This window comes from Pteropus alecto, unplaced genomic scaffold (assembly GCF_000325575.1).
Source record: "Pteropus alecto unplaced genomic scaffold, ASM32557v1 scaffold103, whole genome shotgun sequence".
Taxonomy (NCBI): Eukaryota; Metazoa; Chordata; class Mammalia; order Chiroptera; family Pteropodidae; genus Pteropus; species Pteropus alecto.
The window spans coordinates 2,765,630-2,776,005 of NW_006436288.1; the positions used below are offsets into that span (position 1 = coordinate 2,765,630).

At 37.7% G+C, this 10,376-nt stretch overlaps 1 protein-coding gene across 2 annotated transcripts in view; it reads left to right on the forward strand.

Annotated features, from left to right (window-relative positions):
* Positions 1-3,732: 3,732 nt before the first annotated feature.
* The window catches only part of PTPRO (protein tyrosine phosphatase, receptor type O), a 183,021-nt gene continuing 176,377 nt past the window's right edge, over positions 3,733-10,376 (forward strand). The window contains exon 1 of one of the 2 annotated variants that reach the window (XM_006912654.2): positions 3,733-4,021. In XM_006912654.2, the coding sequence (XP_006912716.1) occupies positions 3,947-4,021 (75 nt within the window). In that variant the 5' untranslated portion in view covers positions 3,733-3,946. The remainder of the gene's footprint in view (positions 4,022-10,376) is intronic. The other variant, XM_006912655.2, reaches the window with a different exon arrangement.

Consider the following 10,376-nt stretch of genomic DNA (forward strand, 5'->3'; position numbering starts at 1 on the left):
ACAGCCTTATAGGAGATTTCAGTAGTGGAAGCCCAGACTAAATACACCAACTACATTAGAGTTGGTCCCTGGAGGACAGAATTGAGCTTCATTGGCAAGGGCACTGTAAGAGTTCCATTTGACTCCTCATTAAACCTCTCATAGGGATTAAAGCTCCTGTTCTGTGGCTGTTATTGTTTCTCTTCCCATAGAGGAGATGGGTGTGACCTACATAGGCATGGGTAAATTTTTAGGTATTTAAGAAAAGATTGCTTTTCCTAACAAAAACAAAGCCTCCTACAGATTTAAAAAAGATCTATCAGTCTCTTGATCATTAAAAACCTTATTATTATTTCTAAAGAAATAGAGAGCTTTATTTCAATTTGTGAGAATTCACTTTTAAACGCCTGTCTTGGGCATCTAAGAGATTCTGTTTGTTTGTTTGTTTTCTTCTGCATTTATCTTTTCTCCAGGAGAATGAGCATTATGGGGAAAATAGTTAGTGATAATTATCTCAGCCTCTTTCTAATAGTGTTGTTGGGTTAACGAAATCGGAATAAACATTTTGAAACAATTGGTGAAGCATACATTACTATACGCACTATATGTTGCCCATGGCCATTCTTGTTGATTTGGAATCTTGAAAATAGCATAATAAGATTTGCCATATGTTTAAATTATTGTATCAGAAAGCCAGTCAATAGTTCAAAGAAACACACAGCACACTCTGTGGATTGAAAACTCCCACACTGCTGATGATAACAGCGTTCACGTACTTCTAGGAGTCTCTCCTAGAAAGATTCACAAGACTGTTATTGTTTTAAGTGCAATAAAAACAAATGAAACTAGTTTATCCAGCAGCAGCTAAGTAAAATGCTTTATTATGAAGAGAAAATTTTGTGATTTTGAAATAATACCTTGAGTCATCAGCTGTTTAATTATAGTGTTACTTAAAGGAGTATTAATAATGCTAATTACTAATACTTTACTGAGGAATGATTTACTGCTGATTTTTACTGTTATTATTCCTCAAAGTGGTCCATACGTACACATATACAAGGCATAAAGAGCTAAGAAAATTTTGATATAAGCGATAAAGAAAATATAGAAAGACAACATAGCAAAATATAATTATATAAAAACATACATCATTGTGAAAGTTGTTTTTCTGTTTACAAGATGAATGTATGATTAATAGAATTGCTTCCTAATGTCCTACATACATCATTTAAGCCTACATCCATGCATCTATACGCATGCATATACACAAAATATGAATATTTTCATATATGTCTATAATCTACACCACACACTTTAAAATGAAACTCTATTCAAAGAGGAATTGTTGGCAACGTGTATGTATGATTTTGCCACTGGTCTAAACATAGCTTTAGTCTTAGACATTAGATGACTTTAGTGCCACTTTGAGGAGTGGGTGGGAATAGCATGTTGCTTTCAGGAGCTTCAAAATAAGAGGAAAAAATATATCAAACCAAAGTCCATACGAGTGCAGTCCCAAGGATCAAATTTTCAGATATTCCATGAGTCTGACCCAGAGGTAGGGAGAAACTGACAATATTTTCCCAAGAGAAAGAAAAGGTCCTGGCCAACAAAGCATGGGAGTCAGTGCACTAAAGTGAGCAAATGACAAGGGAGGAGGTAACTGAAAAAGAAGCTTCTAAAATAAGACATCAAAGGCAATATTCTCATGTAATTTCAGACTGTTATTTTATACTTATGCACATGAGGATTCAATATACATATACATTCATGTGAAGATATTCAATCTAAACCTTTTCCAGATACACATGTACATAAAATGATTAGAGTTTGGTCACCACTCATCTAGCAAAAGGCCAAATGAACATAGCTCTGCGTCCTTTCCAGGCCACTACTATCTGTGTGACAGACAAAGTTGTTGCCTAAACTCCTGTATTCACGACCAGGCTTACCTTGCCAGTCTCATGGTGCCCAAGCAAGTCTCAGAGACAAATAGGAAGTTCCATTATTGGCAAGACATAGAAAGGACAATCTATATGACATTAAGGAATGATTTATATTTGAACAGTATACCTCATAGTTTATTTTAACTGACCTCTTTCAAAAATACACATAGCAGCCTAGGGGACATAAATAGTTTGGGGATATATAACTTGGAAGTAGTTGCCTGAACTTCTAAAAAGTAGCATATTAGTTATTGATGAATAATTCACATGTGTTAAAAAGTAGATGGGCGAAGGTGGACAAAAGATACAAATTTCCAGTTATAAAATAAATAAGTCATGGAAATGTAATGCACAGCATGGTGATTATAGTTAATAATATTGTGTTGTATATTTGAAAGTTGCTAAGAGAATAAATCTCAAAAGTTCACATCACAGGAAAAAATTTTGTAACTACGTGTGGCAATGGGTGTTCAATAGACTTACTGTGGTGATCACTTCGCCATCTAAACAAATATTGAATCATTATGTTGTACACCTGAAACTAATATGTTATATGTCAATTATATCTCAATTAAAAAATAATACAGAAAAGTCTCATGCACCCTTCACCATGAGACTTTCACCCTTCACCGGAGCTCACCAGTTTCCTCCAAAGTGAACATCTCACATACCTATAGAACAGTATCAAAACCGGGAAATTGACATTGGTACAGCTCACAGACCTTATTCAGATTTCACCAGTTTTACATGGACTCATTTGTGTGTGTGTGTGTGCGCACGCACGCTTCTGTGAAATTTTATCTTCTTGGTAGATTTAACTGCTACCACAATCAAGGTATAGAACTCTTTCATCATCACAAATATCCCTAACATTACTGCTTTTTTAATTACACAACCTCCTTTTTCCCTACCCCCCTTCATGCATTGCTGGTGGGAATGTAAAATGACATAACCACTCTGGAAAAGTTTAACAGTTTCTTTAATAAATAAACATTTTTTAAAAAAGCGTATCTGTTTATAAAGATATGTATATATCGTGATTCCCCCCCATATTTCACTTCTAGTGACCTGACATTTTGATATCAAAGGATAGCCCTTGAAATTTACAAGAACTGATTTCAAGTGGAAAATCATATATAATATAATTGTGCTCTTTCCTCCTTGGTGATTGTGGGATGAAGAGAATGGGAGTGTTTAAATGGGATGGAGAGAATAGAAGAGGGGAGGCTTATTCTCTCTGTTTCTCTCTGTTTCTCTCTCTCTCTCTCTCTCTCTCTCTCTCTCTCTCTCTCTCTCTCTCTCTCTCTCTCTCTCTCACAACACACACACACACACACACACACACACACACACACACACACACCCCCAGCACTCCATCACTACAGTCACACCACCAGTCTCTTCCAAGTGTTACTGGTCCTTCATAATTGCAACTGAGAGCAGATTTAGGAAGATTAAGAGGGCTCTGGGACCTGGTCCTCGAGTTACTCAAGAGGAGTCGGGGAAACCCCACAGAACTCCTGAGTGCCGGAGACTGGAAAGGGTTGGGGCGGAGCCTGGAGAGCGGCTGTCCAGCGATCAGAGACGGCGGGCGGACTCCGGTGAAAGGGCCGGGAGACTGCTGTCACTTCACGAGTCCGCAGCCCAGAGGAGAATATCCCTGCTGCCAGAGGGCCGCAACGGGCTGGGCGCAGTGTCTCCGCCTCTCGCTCACCACGCGGACCCCCCGAGCCTCCTCCGGCAGCCGCGGTGGCCGCGGCGGCAGAGCCTCGCCCACTCCAATCCCCACCCTCTCCATCCTTAGCTGTTAGAGAACAGCAGCCCCTAGCACATTCCTGGAGGACTCCGGGCGCAAAACAGGAAAGGGAGCAGGCGCAGGGAGACTGAAAAGGCACCATGAGCCCGCCAGGAGCACCCTCGGCGCCCAAGGTCTGAGGCTGCAGCCCTAGTTCGCCTTTGTGAGCCGCCACCGGGGGAGCCCGCTGGCACCACCGTCCCTCCGGGTCCGCGTCCACACCGTGATGGGGCACCTGCCCAAAGGGACGCGCGGCAGCCGCCGCCTCCTGCCTCTACTCGGACTCTTTGTGCTGCTCAAGGTAGGAAGCCCCACACCCCACCCGGGCGGTTCTGCCTGCGTCCGCGCTCCGGCGCCCTCGCTCTGCCGCCCGGGAACGCGCGTCCCGGGGCACAGTGGCCCGGTCGCTGGCACGTCTGGCAGTGCAGCCGGGCGCACGCTTTGTTGTCCTTGCGTGTGCGTGTTCCCGGTGATCTAAAGGGATGGGGTGGAAGAATAGGGAAGTTCGCTCCCTCCAGCTTTCACCCTTTGTGCTCTTTTACCACCGCTGGTATCCACATCAGAGGTGGGCTTCTTGGGTAATGCTTCCTTGGGCAAAATGAGCTCACTTTCTCTTCTGGTCGCTACGTACTGCACCCCAGTGCCGCTTAACCTTTTCGCCAATAGACTGTGATCCTGCTTTGTCTTAATTTACCTTCTGCTGGAATTATACACCGGAGCTCCCTGGCCGCCAATGGAATGCTGGGGGGTGTGCCCTTCCCCAACAGACTGTAATCCTGCTTTGTCTTAATTTACCTTCTGCTGGAGCTCCCTGGCCGCCAATGGAATGCTGGGGGGTGGGTCGTGAGCATGATTTTCTTTGAAAAAGGAGTGTCAGCTTGAGCCTGGAGTCCTAGGACTTCTCTCCCTTTCCAAGTCCTCCTCTCCAACCTGAGAACACCCTTTACAAAGTCTCTAGACTTTTCCCCACTCTCTTTACAGAGGATGCTACCTCTAAATCTCAATGGCAGCAAAATCTATGTCATTAACTTTTTCGTGTCTTCTTTGGAATATCCTATCTTGCTTCAGGGTTTTACTTTGAGGAAAAGGAAAAGGAAATGGGCTGTTTTAAAAAGAAATCCTACTTTGACAATTATCCTGACAACAATACATAAAAAATTTTAAATTTAAGATAGATGTTTCCTTGGAAAGTGGGGTGAAGTTATGAGGTAATTGTCTACCGCTCGTGTCTTCAGTGAGTCTACTTCAGTTTTGTCATCGGTCCTTCCTTTGCATTCTTCTCAAAGCAAACTCAAGTATGTCGACTGGTTACAGGGAGCTATTCTTTCAGCACCACTGACATCTTCCTCAGAAATGGATGAAACATTAATGGATGCAAATGTTTTCTTATCAAAGAGTCGCTTTTTGCTTACATGCGCCATTAATTATGAATGCTTGACAAGGAGATTGTGGAACAGAACCAATGGATTGAGAACAGTGTCAATTTTATATGTCCCGTATTTTCATTTATCTTAATGAAAAACAGGAAAAATAGTTTCAGAGAGAAACAGCAACAGAGTGCATAAAGAAGATTCTAATTTATATTTAATGTATTTTTACATTTTTAAACTTATAAATAATATTTTTATTTAAAATCAGGTAAATAATAAGCTTGGTCATATGTTTTCACTCTGGGAGGTAGCTATTCTTTTAGCACACACCGCAATGTATTAGACTTATTAAGTTTCCCATTAACGTTTCTAATTGTCAAATTCCCATTAACGTTTCTAATTGTGATAAATCCAAAGTGACAAATCGAATCACCATACATTTTACTAAGTAATAGCTAAGACTTACATGTATGATATCTGATCCAAATCCAAGCTTTGGGACAACTGTAGGTTTTTATTGAATTCTTCATAATGGGTGAGAATTCCAAAATGGACGAATAATGAATTTGGGGTTGGAGGAAGAGTGGTGCAATTAAAATGTGAAAACTGTGACAAAGTTCTAATAAAAACTTGATACTGGAATGAGAAATACAGTCAATGATGACTTAATGATATCCTCATTGCCTGTAACAGAAGTTCTTCGTGTTCCACATTTAGGTGTATTCCTGCACATATGCAGATTAGTGTCAATTGTGGGAAACTGCATCACATAGCAAATACATTGATAAAGCATGTCACTTAAATAAATATTATAATGAGACAAACAATTTTGTAAAGGAAATCTTTACTCTTCATTTTATGTAATTGCAGTGTTTTATGTCATTTGAATGTAAAGTAGACCAGAGGAAGGGGGAAAAAAATATATGTATGTATGCTGAATACCCACTATGTGCTAGTCAGTCTTCCAGGTATTTCACATATGCTATTTCATTTAATCCTATTTTGTTACATTTGACAAGAGATGTTCAAAGTGACAAATTAGGCAATAAGATAATGCATTTACATTTTGGGAATAGTATATTACATTATAAATTTGGTACATAGTATAATCTCTTTATAATTTAAGGTACTTTTACATTCAAGGTCCTGAATAAGTATCAGCAAAATAGACCTAATATGCAGGCGGTGATAGGAACATGGGAAAAAATCCCATTATTAAATAAGAAAATGTTGATTGAATCTCATTGATAAAATATAAAAAGGTCTGTGTCTGCTGAGTCAGAAACAAATTGTTCCCCCAACCTCTCCAGTAATCTTTATAGTTCTCATTATATAAATAAATCTTTCACTACTCCATGTGAAGTATTCCCCATACAACACTAAAAATCCCTAAAATCATAAAGTTACAGAAACTCAAATATGAGGCTTAATTTATAGTTTTATCTTTTTTCACAAATCAGAATTAAGTAGCTTGATATAAGTGCTGGGAAAGTCTGAAAATTTGAATTTGTAGGATCAACTACAATCACTTCACCGAGGCAGTCAAATGTGCCTGGTCATGGATGTCTTTGTGCATCATTTCTCATCCATGGCTTTGTGATGGGCACATTTAATCAGGCATCTTGGATTGTCTAAATAGTCCACTGTATGTTGTGAGGTGACTATCTGAGTAACTGATGTTGCATATGCACAATGTTGGTTATAAAAATTTTAATTTAATAATCAATATTGATTACATATATTAGAAAGCAAAAGTAGAACTCTAGTATCAAACATGCTGGGAGCTTACCAGTCTCAAAGTCTTCTACCTACTTAAATGGAGTATTTAATTTATCTGGTGAGTCTTGCCTCTTGTGTGTCTTCCCATAATTCCCTATGAAAACAATGGAATTCCTCTCAACTATTTTATCTTTATCAAACCTTTCCCTAAAAATTGCTTTCTGTATCAGTTCACTATCTATTAGTAATTTGTTGACTAAGATACAAATTGTAAAATATAACATCATAGGAATTTACATTCTGCCTTCCCTGAAATTATACTCATCAGTAGCCCACTGGAATGTTTCCCTAAACTTGTAGGCTTGGCATGAATCTCTTCTTTCTTAACTTTCTCTCTATATTTCCTTCCATTTTTGCTCTTATCTGACTTATAATCAAAGAACATTAAATGCGAAAAAAAAAAAGCCTTAATTATATTTTCTGAAAGAGGTTTATGTTTAATTCTATAAAGCATAAGTGTTATGATGCTGGCCATAATACTCTTATTCAGGATAAACATCCACTTTCCAAAGTCTGTCTGCCTTTGCCCACTTCCCTGTGTCCCTCTATCTCCTTATTTCCCCATCCCCTCCCTCTCCCTTTCTCTCTCCTCTTCTTCCCCTCTCCCCTCTTCCCCCGCCTCCACACACAGAGTTTCACTTTCCTCATTGACGGTTTATCCTCATTATATATTATATAATGCTGGCAGATGAACCATATCTTTTCATCTTTCTGAGCAGCCTAGACCATCCTCCCAGCAATAAAGTTTGCTCCTCTGTCAACTGACTCCTTTGATAAATGTTGTTGCCAACGTTTGAGAGAAACTCTTTTACATGTGACATCACCAACAAGTTAGAAAAGGTGCACTTGGCTGGACTTCTACAGGAGATTGGTGATAATCCTTCTCACTGTACACATGTGTTCTTTGTTCTGTGAAAGATTATATAGTGGGAAAGAATAGAAAGTTCATACCTCTGCCTCATTTTGGCCTGTAAAAAATACACAGTTGTATATCTAGGCAATTAAAAGCAATATATGAGTTGTACTTTATTTTTAAACATAGCATTATTTCTAGCATCTAAACATCCAACTAAAGGTATTTAAACTTATAAGCACAGAGACCTGAGTCTTATAAATATATTTCTCACTTGAGTCTTGAAGGCGTGCAAGACTTTAGTTGTACTGTTACAAAACATTGTAATAGGCAACAGCATGGCAAAATAAAAATTTTAACAGCAATGACCACAGATATTTATTTTTCATTTTCTTCCTAAATTAATACCTTTAGGTATATACTTCCAATGCTGATGCAGTTTTGGGAGCATAGCCCCAATGCAATGTTGAGTTTTACTAGGAAGAACTTAGTGTCTTCATTTAATTACTCCAGATACGTTGTAAATATTTTTGAAATAAAGAAATATTTATCGTAATTTTTTTTTGTCTCTTACTGTACCTGGTATGTGGCATTTGGCATATAATAGAAGATTAATAAACAAGATTCAAATTTTTGTCATTATATAATTTCTGACAGAAATGTTAAATACAATAATATTGACTTGTGAACACATCTTTAAGGAAAACATGAGAAAATTATTGTTATGTGAATTACGTCTTTATAATTACAATGCAATCATTACACTAAAAAAGTTACCAGTTCCTTATATTAAGAACTATTAAAATCATAAATCAAAATACTGATGTTATTTTTCCAAAAAAAAGTAATACTCCTAATTGCTCATTTATTCATCAGTGTTACCTCAACTGCTATTTACTGTCATCAGTTAAAAAGAAGAGTTGAAATACTAGGGGAAACGCTCTCCTTACCTCTATACGTGACCTGCAACTTTAGCCAGGTAATATTTTTGTTTCCTCTTCCATATCATCCTTCTTCTGTGACCACTGCCAATCAGAACTGACAAAGCTTTCTGCACTACTTTAATTGAAATTCCTTTAACTTTTTACCAGAACTTTGCCCTTAAGAGATGAAACCTTTTCTATACCTTGGTCTGTGTTGTATCTGTGGTGATATTTAATTCAGGGCATAACCCAATGCCTTAAAGAACTCCTCTGTGGTGGCCTTAGAGACCCATTGGTATCAGCTCTTTCCACTTAAATAAATATGTGAGAGACTTCTTTGTGCACTCATGTCATTGATTTGAGTAGCTGAAACAAGATTAATGTGACACAAGTAGAGTAAGCAAGAGAATGAATGGGGTGGGATGAAACTAGAGACAGAACATAAGGCTCTTGTCGTCTTCTTTCCTGGTGCTATTGACTTCAGCAAGTTCTACCAGTCATTCAGAAGAATATGTGAGTGAGTTTCTTAAACACCTTGCATGTAATCTACGATTACTAATTACTCCTAATTAGTCAGCTTGTTCTTTTGCAAGCTTGTCCTATGTTTTCAGAGTGCCAATCCTTAGTTTTTGTTTGTTTGTTTTTTGTTTTTAACTCTGAACTTTGTGTCTTCAAATTTATTTCTATAAGCAGAACCATATCTTATTCCTGTGTCAGAAAATCATCTTTAATTTATTCATTCAGAGTCTAATTCTCTAGTGAAACATGTGGACTTTTTGTAGGCACTCTGGTTACCAAAAAAGCCAACTTCTGAACATATTAAAACCACCAACCAGAGGGTTGTAGAGATTTCTTGATTTAAAAAAAGATTTTTTCTTTGCTTTTTGTTAAAAAATTGATGTGAAAGAGAGAAAAATGATACACACTTGGAAAAACACTTCAGAAACAGAGAATCAGAATTGAAAGGAGGACTCTGAGTCTGAGATTTGTATTACAAATTATAAATATACGTGGTAATTTCTGTAAGAAAATGAATATAGTGAAAATCAGAGAATCAAATGAAAAAAGTTTGATGAAAACAAATGTATTGCTGTTCTACTATTTATATGCAAATAAATGTATTTCCTTATCAAACACTTTATTTATTTGGTTTTTCACTTTTTCTAAATAGAAATGTTGTACAGTTTATTTTCGTAACAAAACTGTTCCTATCATAAAGTAAATTAAAACCAAACGAATCTGGTTATTTTTGTACTTTTACTAGCAAATAAAAAAAGTAGGGATGAAATTACAATGTAGGAGTCCAAAATCAGAATTATGTATTTTTAATACTAAAAGATATATGATTTAAATGATGAATGTTTCCTTTTTTTATATCATTTTCTCCTTCTGCTCACCGAGTTTTTCAAAATAGATGCTTTATGTGTGAGAAAATATCATCATGAGTCTACCTTAATCCTCTTCCTTCATTCTGACCCTCTTGTTGACCAAATCAAGTGCAGTGGAATTTCTGTCCTTTGCCTCGAACTCATATCAGAGACCAACTACAGTCTTGTGTACTGGTCCCAGTGGTGATTCTCTCTTGGTTCCACCAATAGGAGCTCGTGATTGGCACATACAAACCAGCTGTTAGAGCATTCCACAGAATCTTCAGTGCCCTTTGTGGTCCTGTCTGGGTCTGGCTCCTAACTGTTTGTACCTTACTTTCTGAATCAGGATTCTACTTTGATG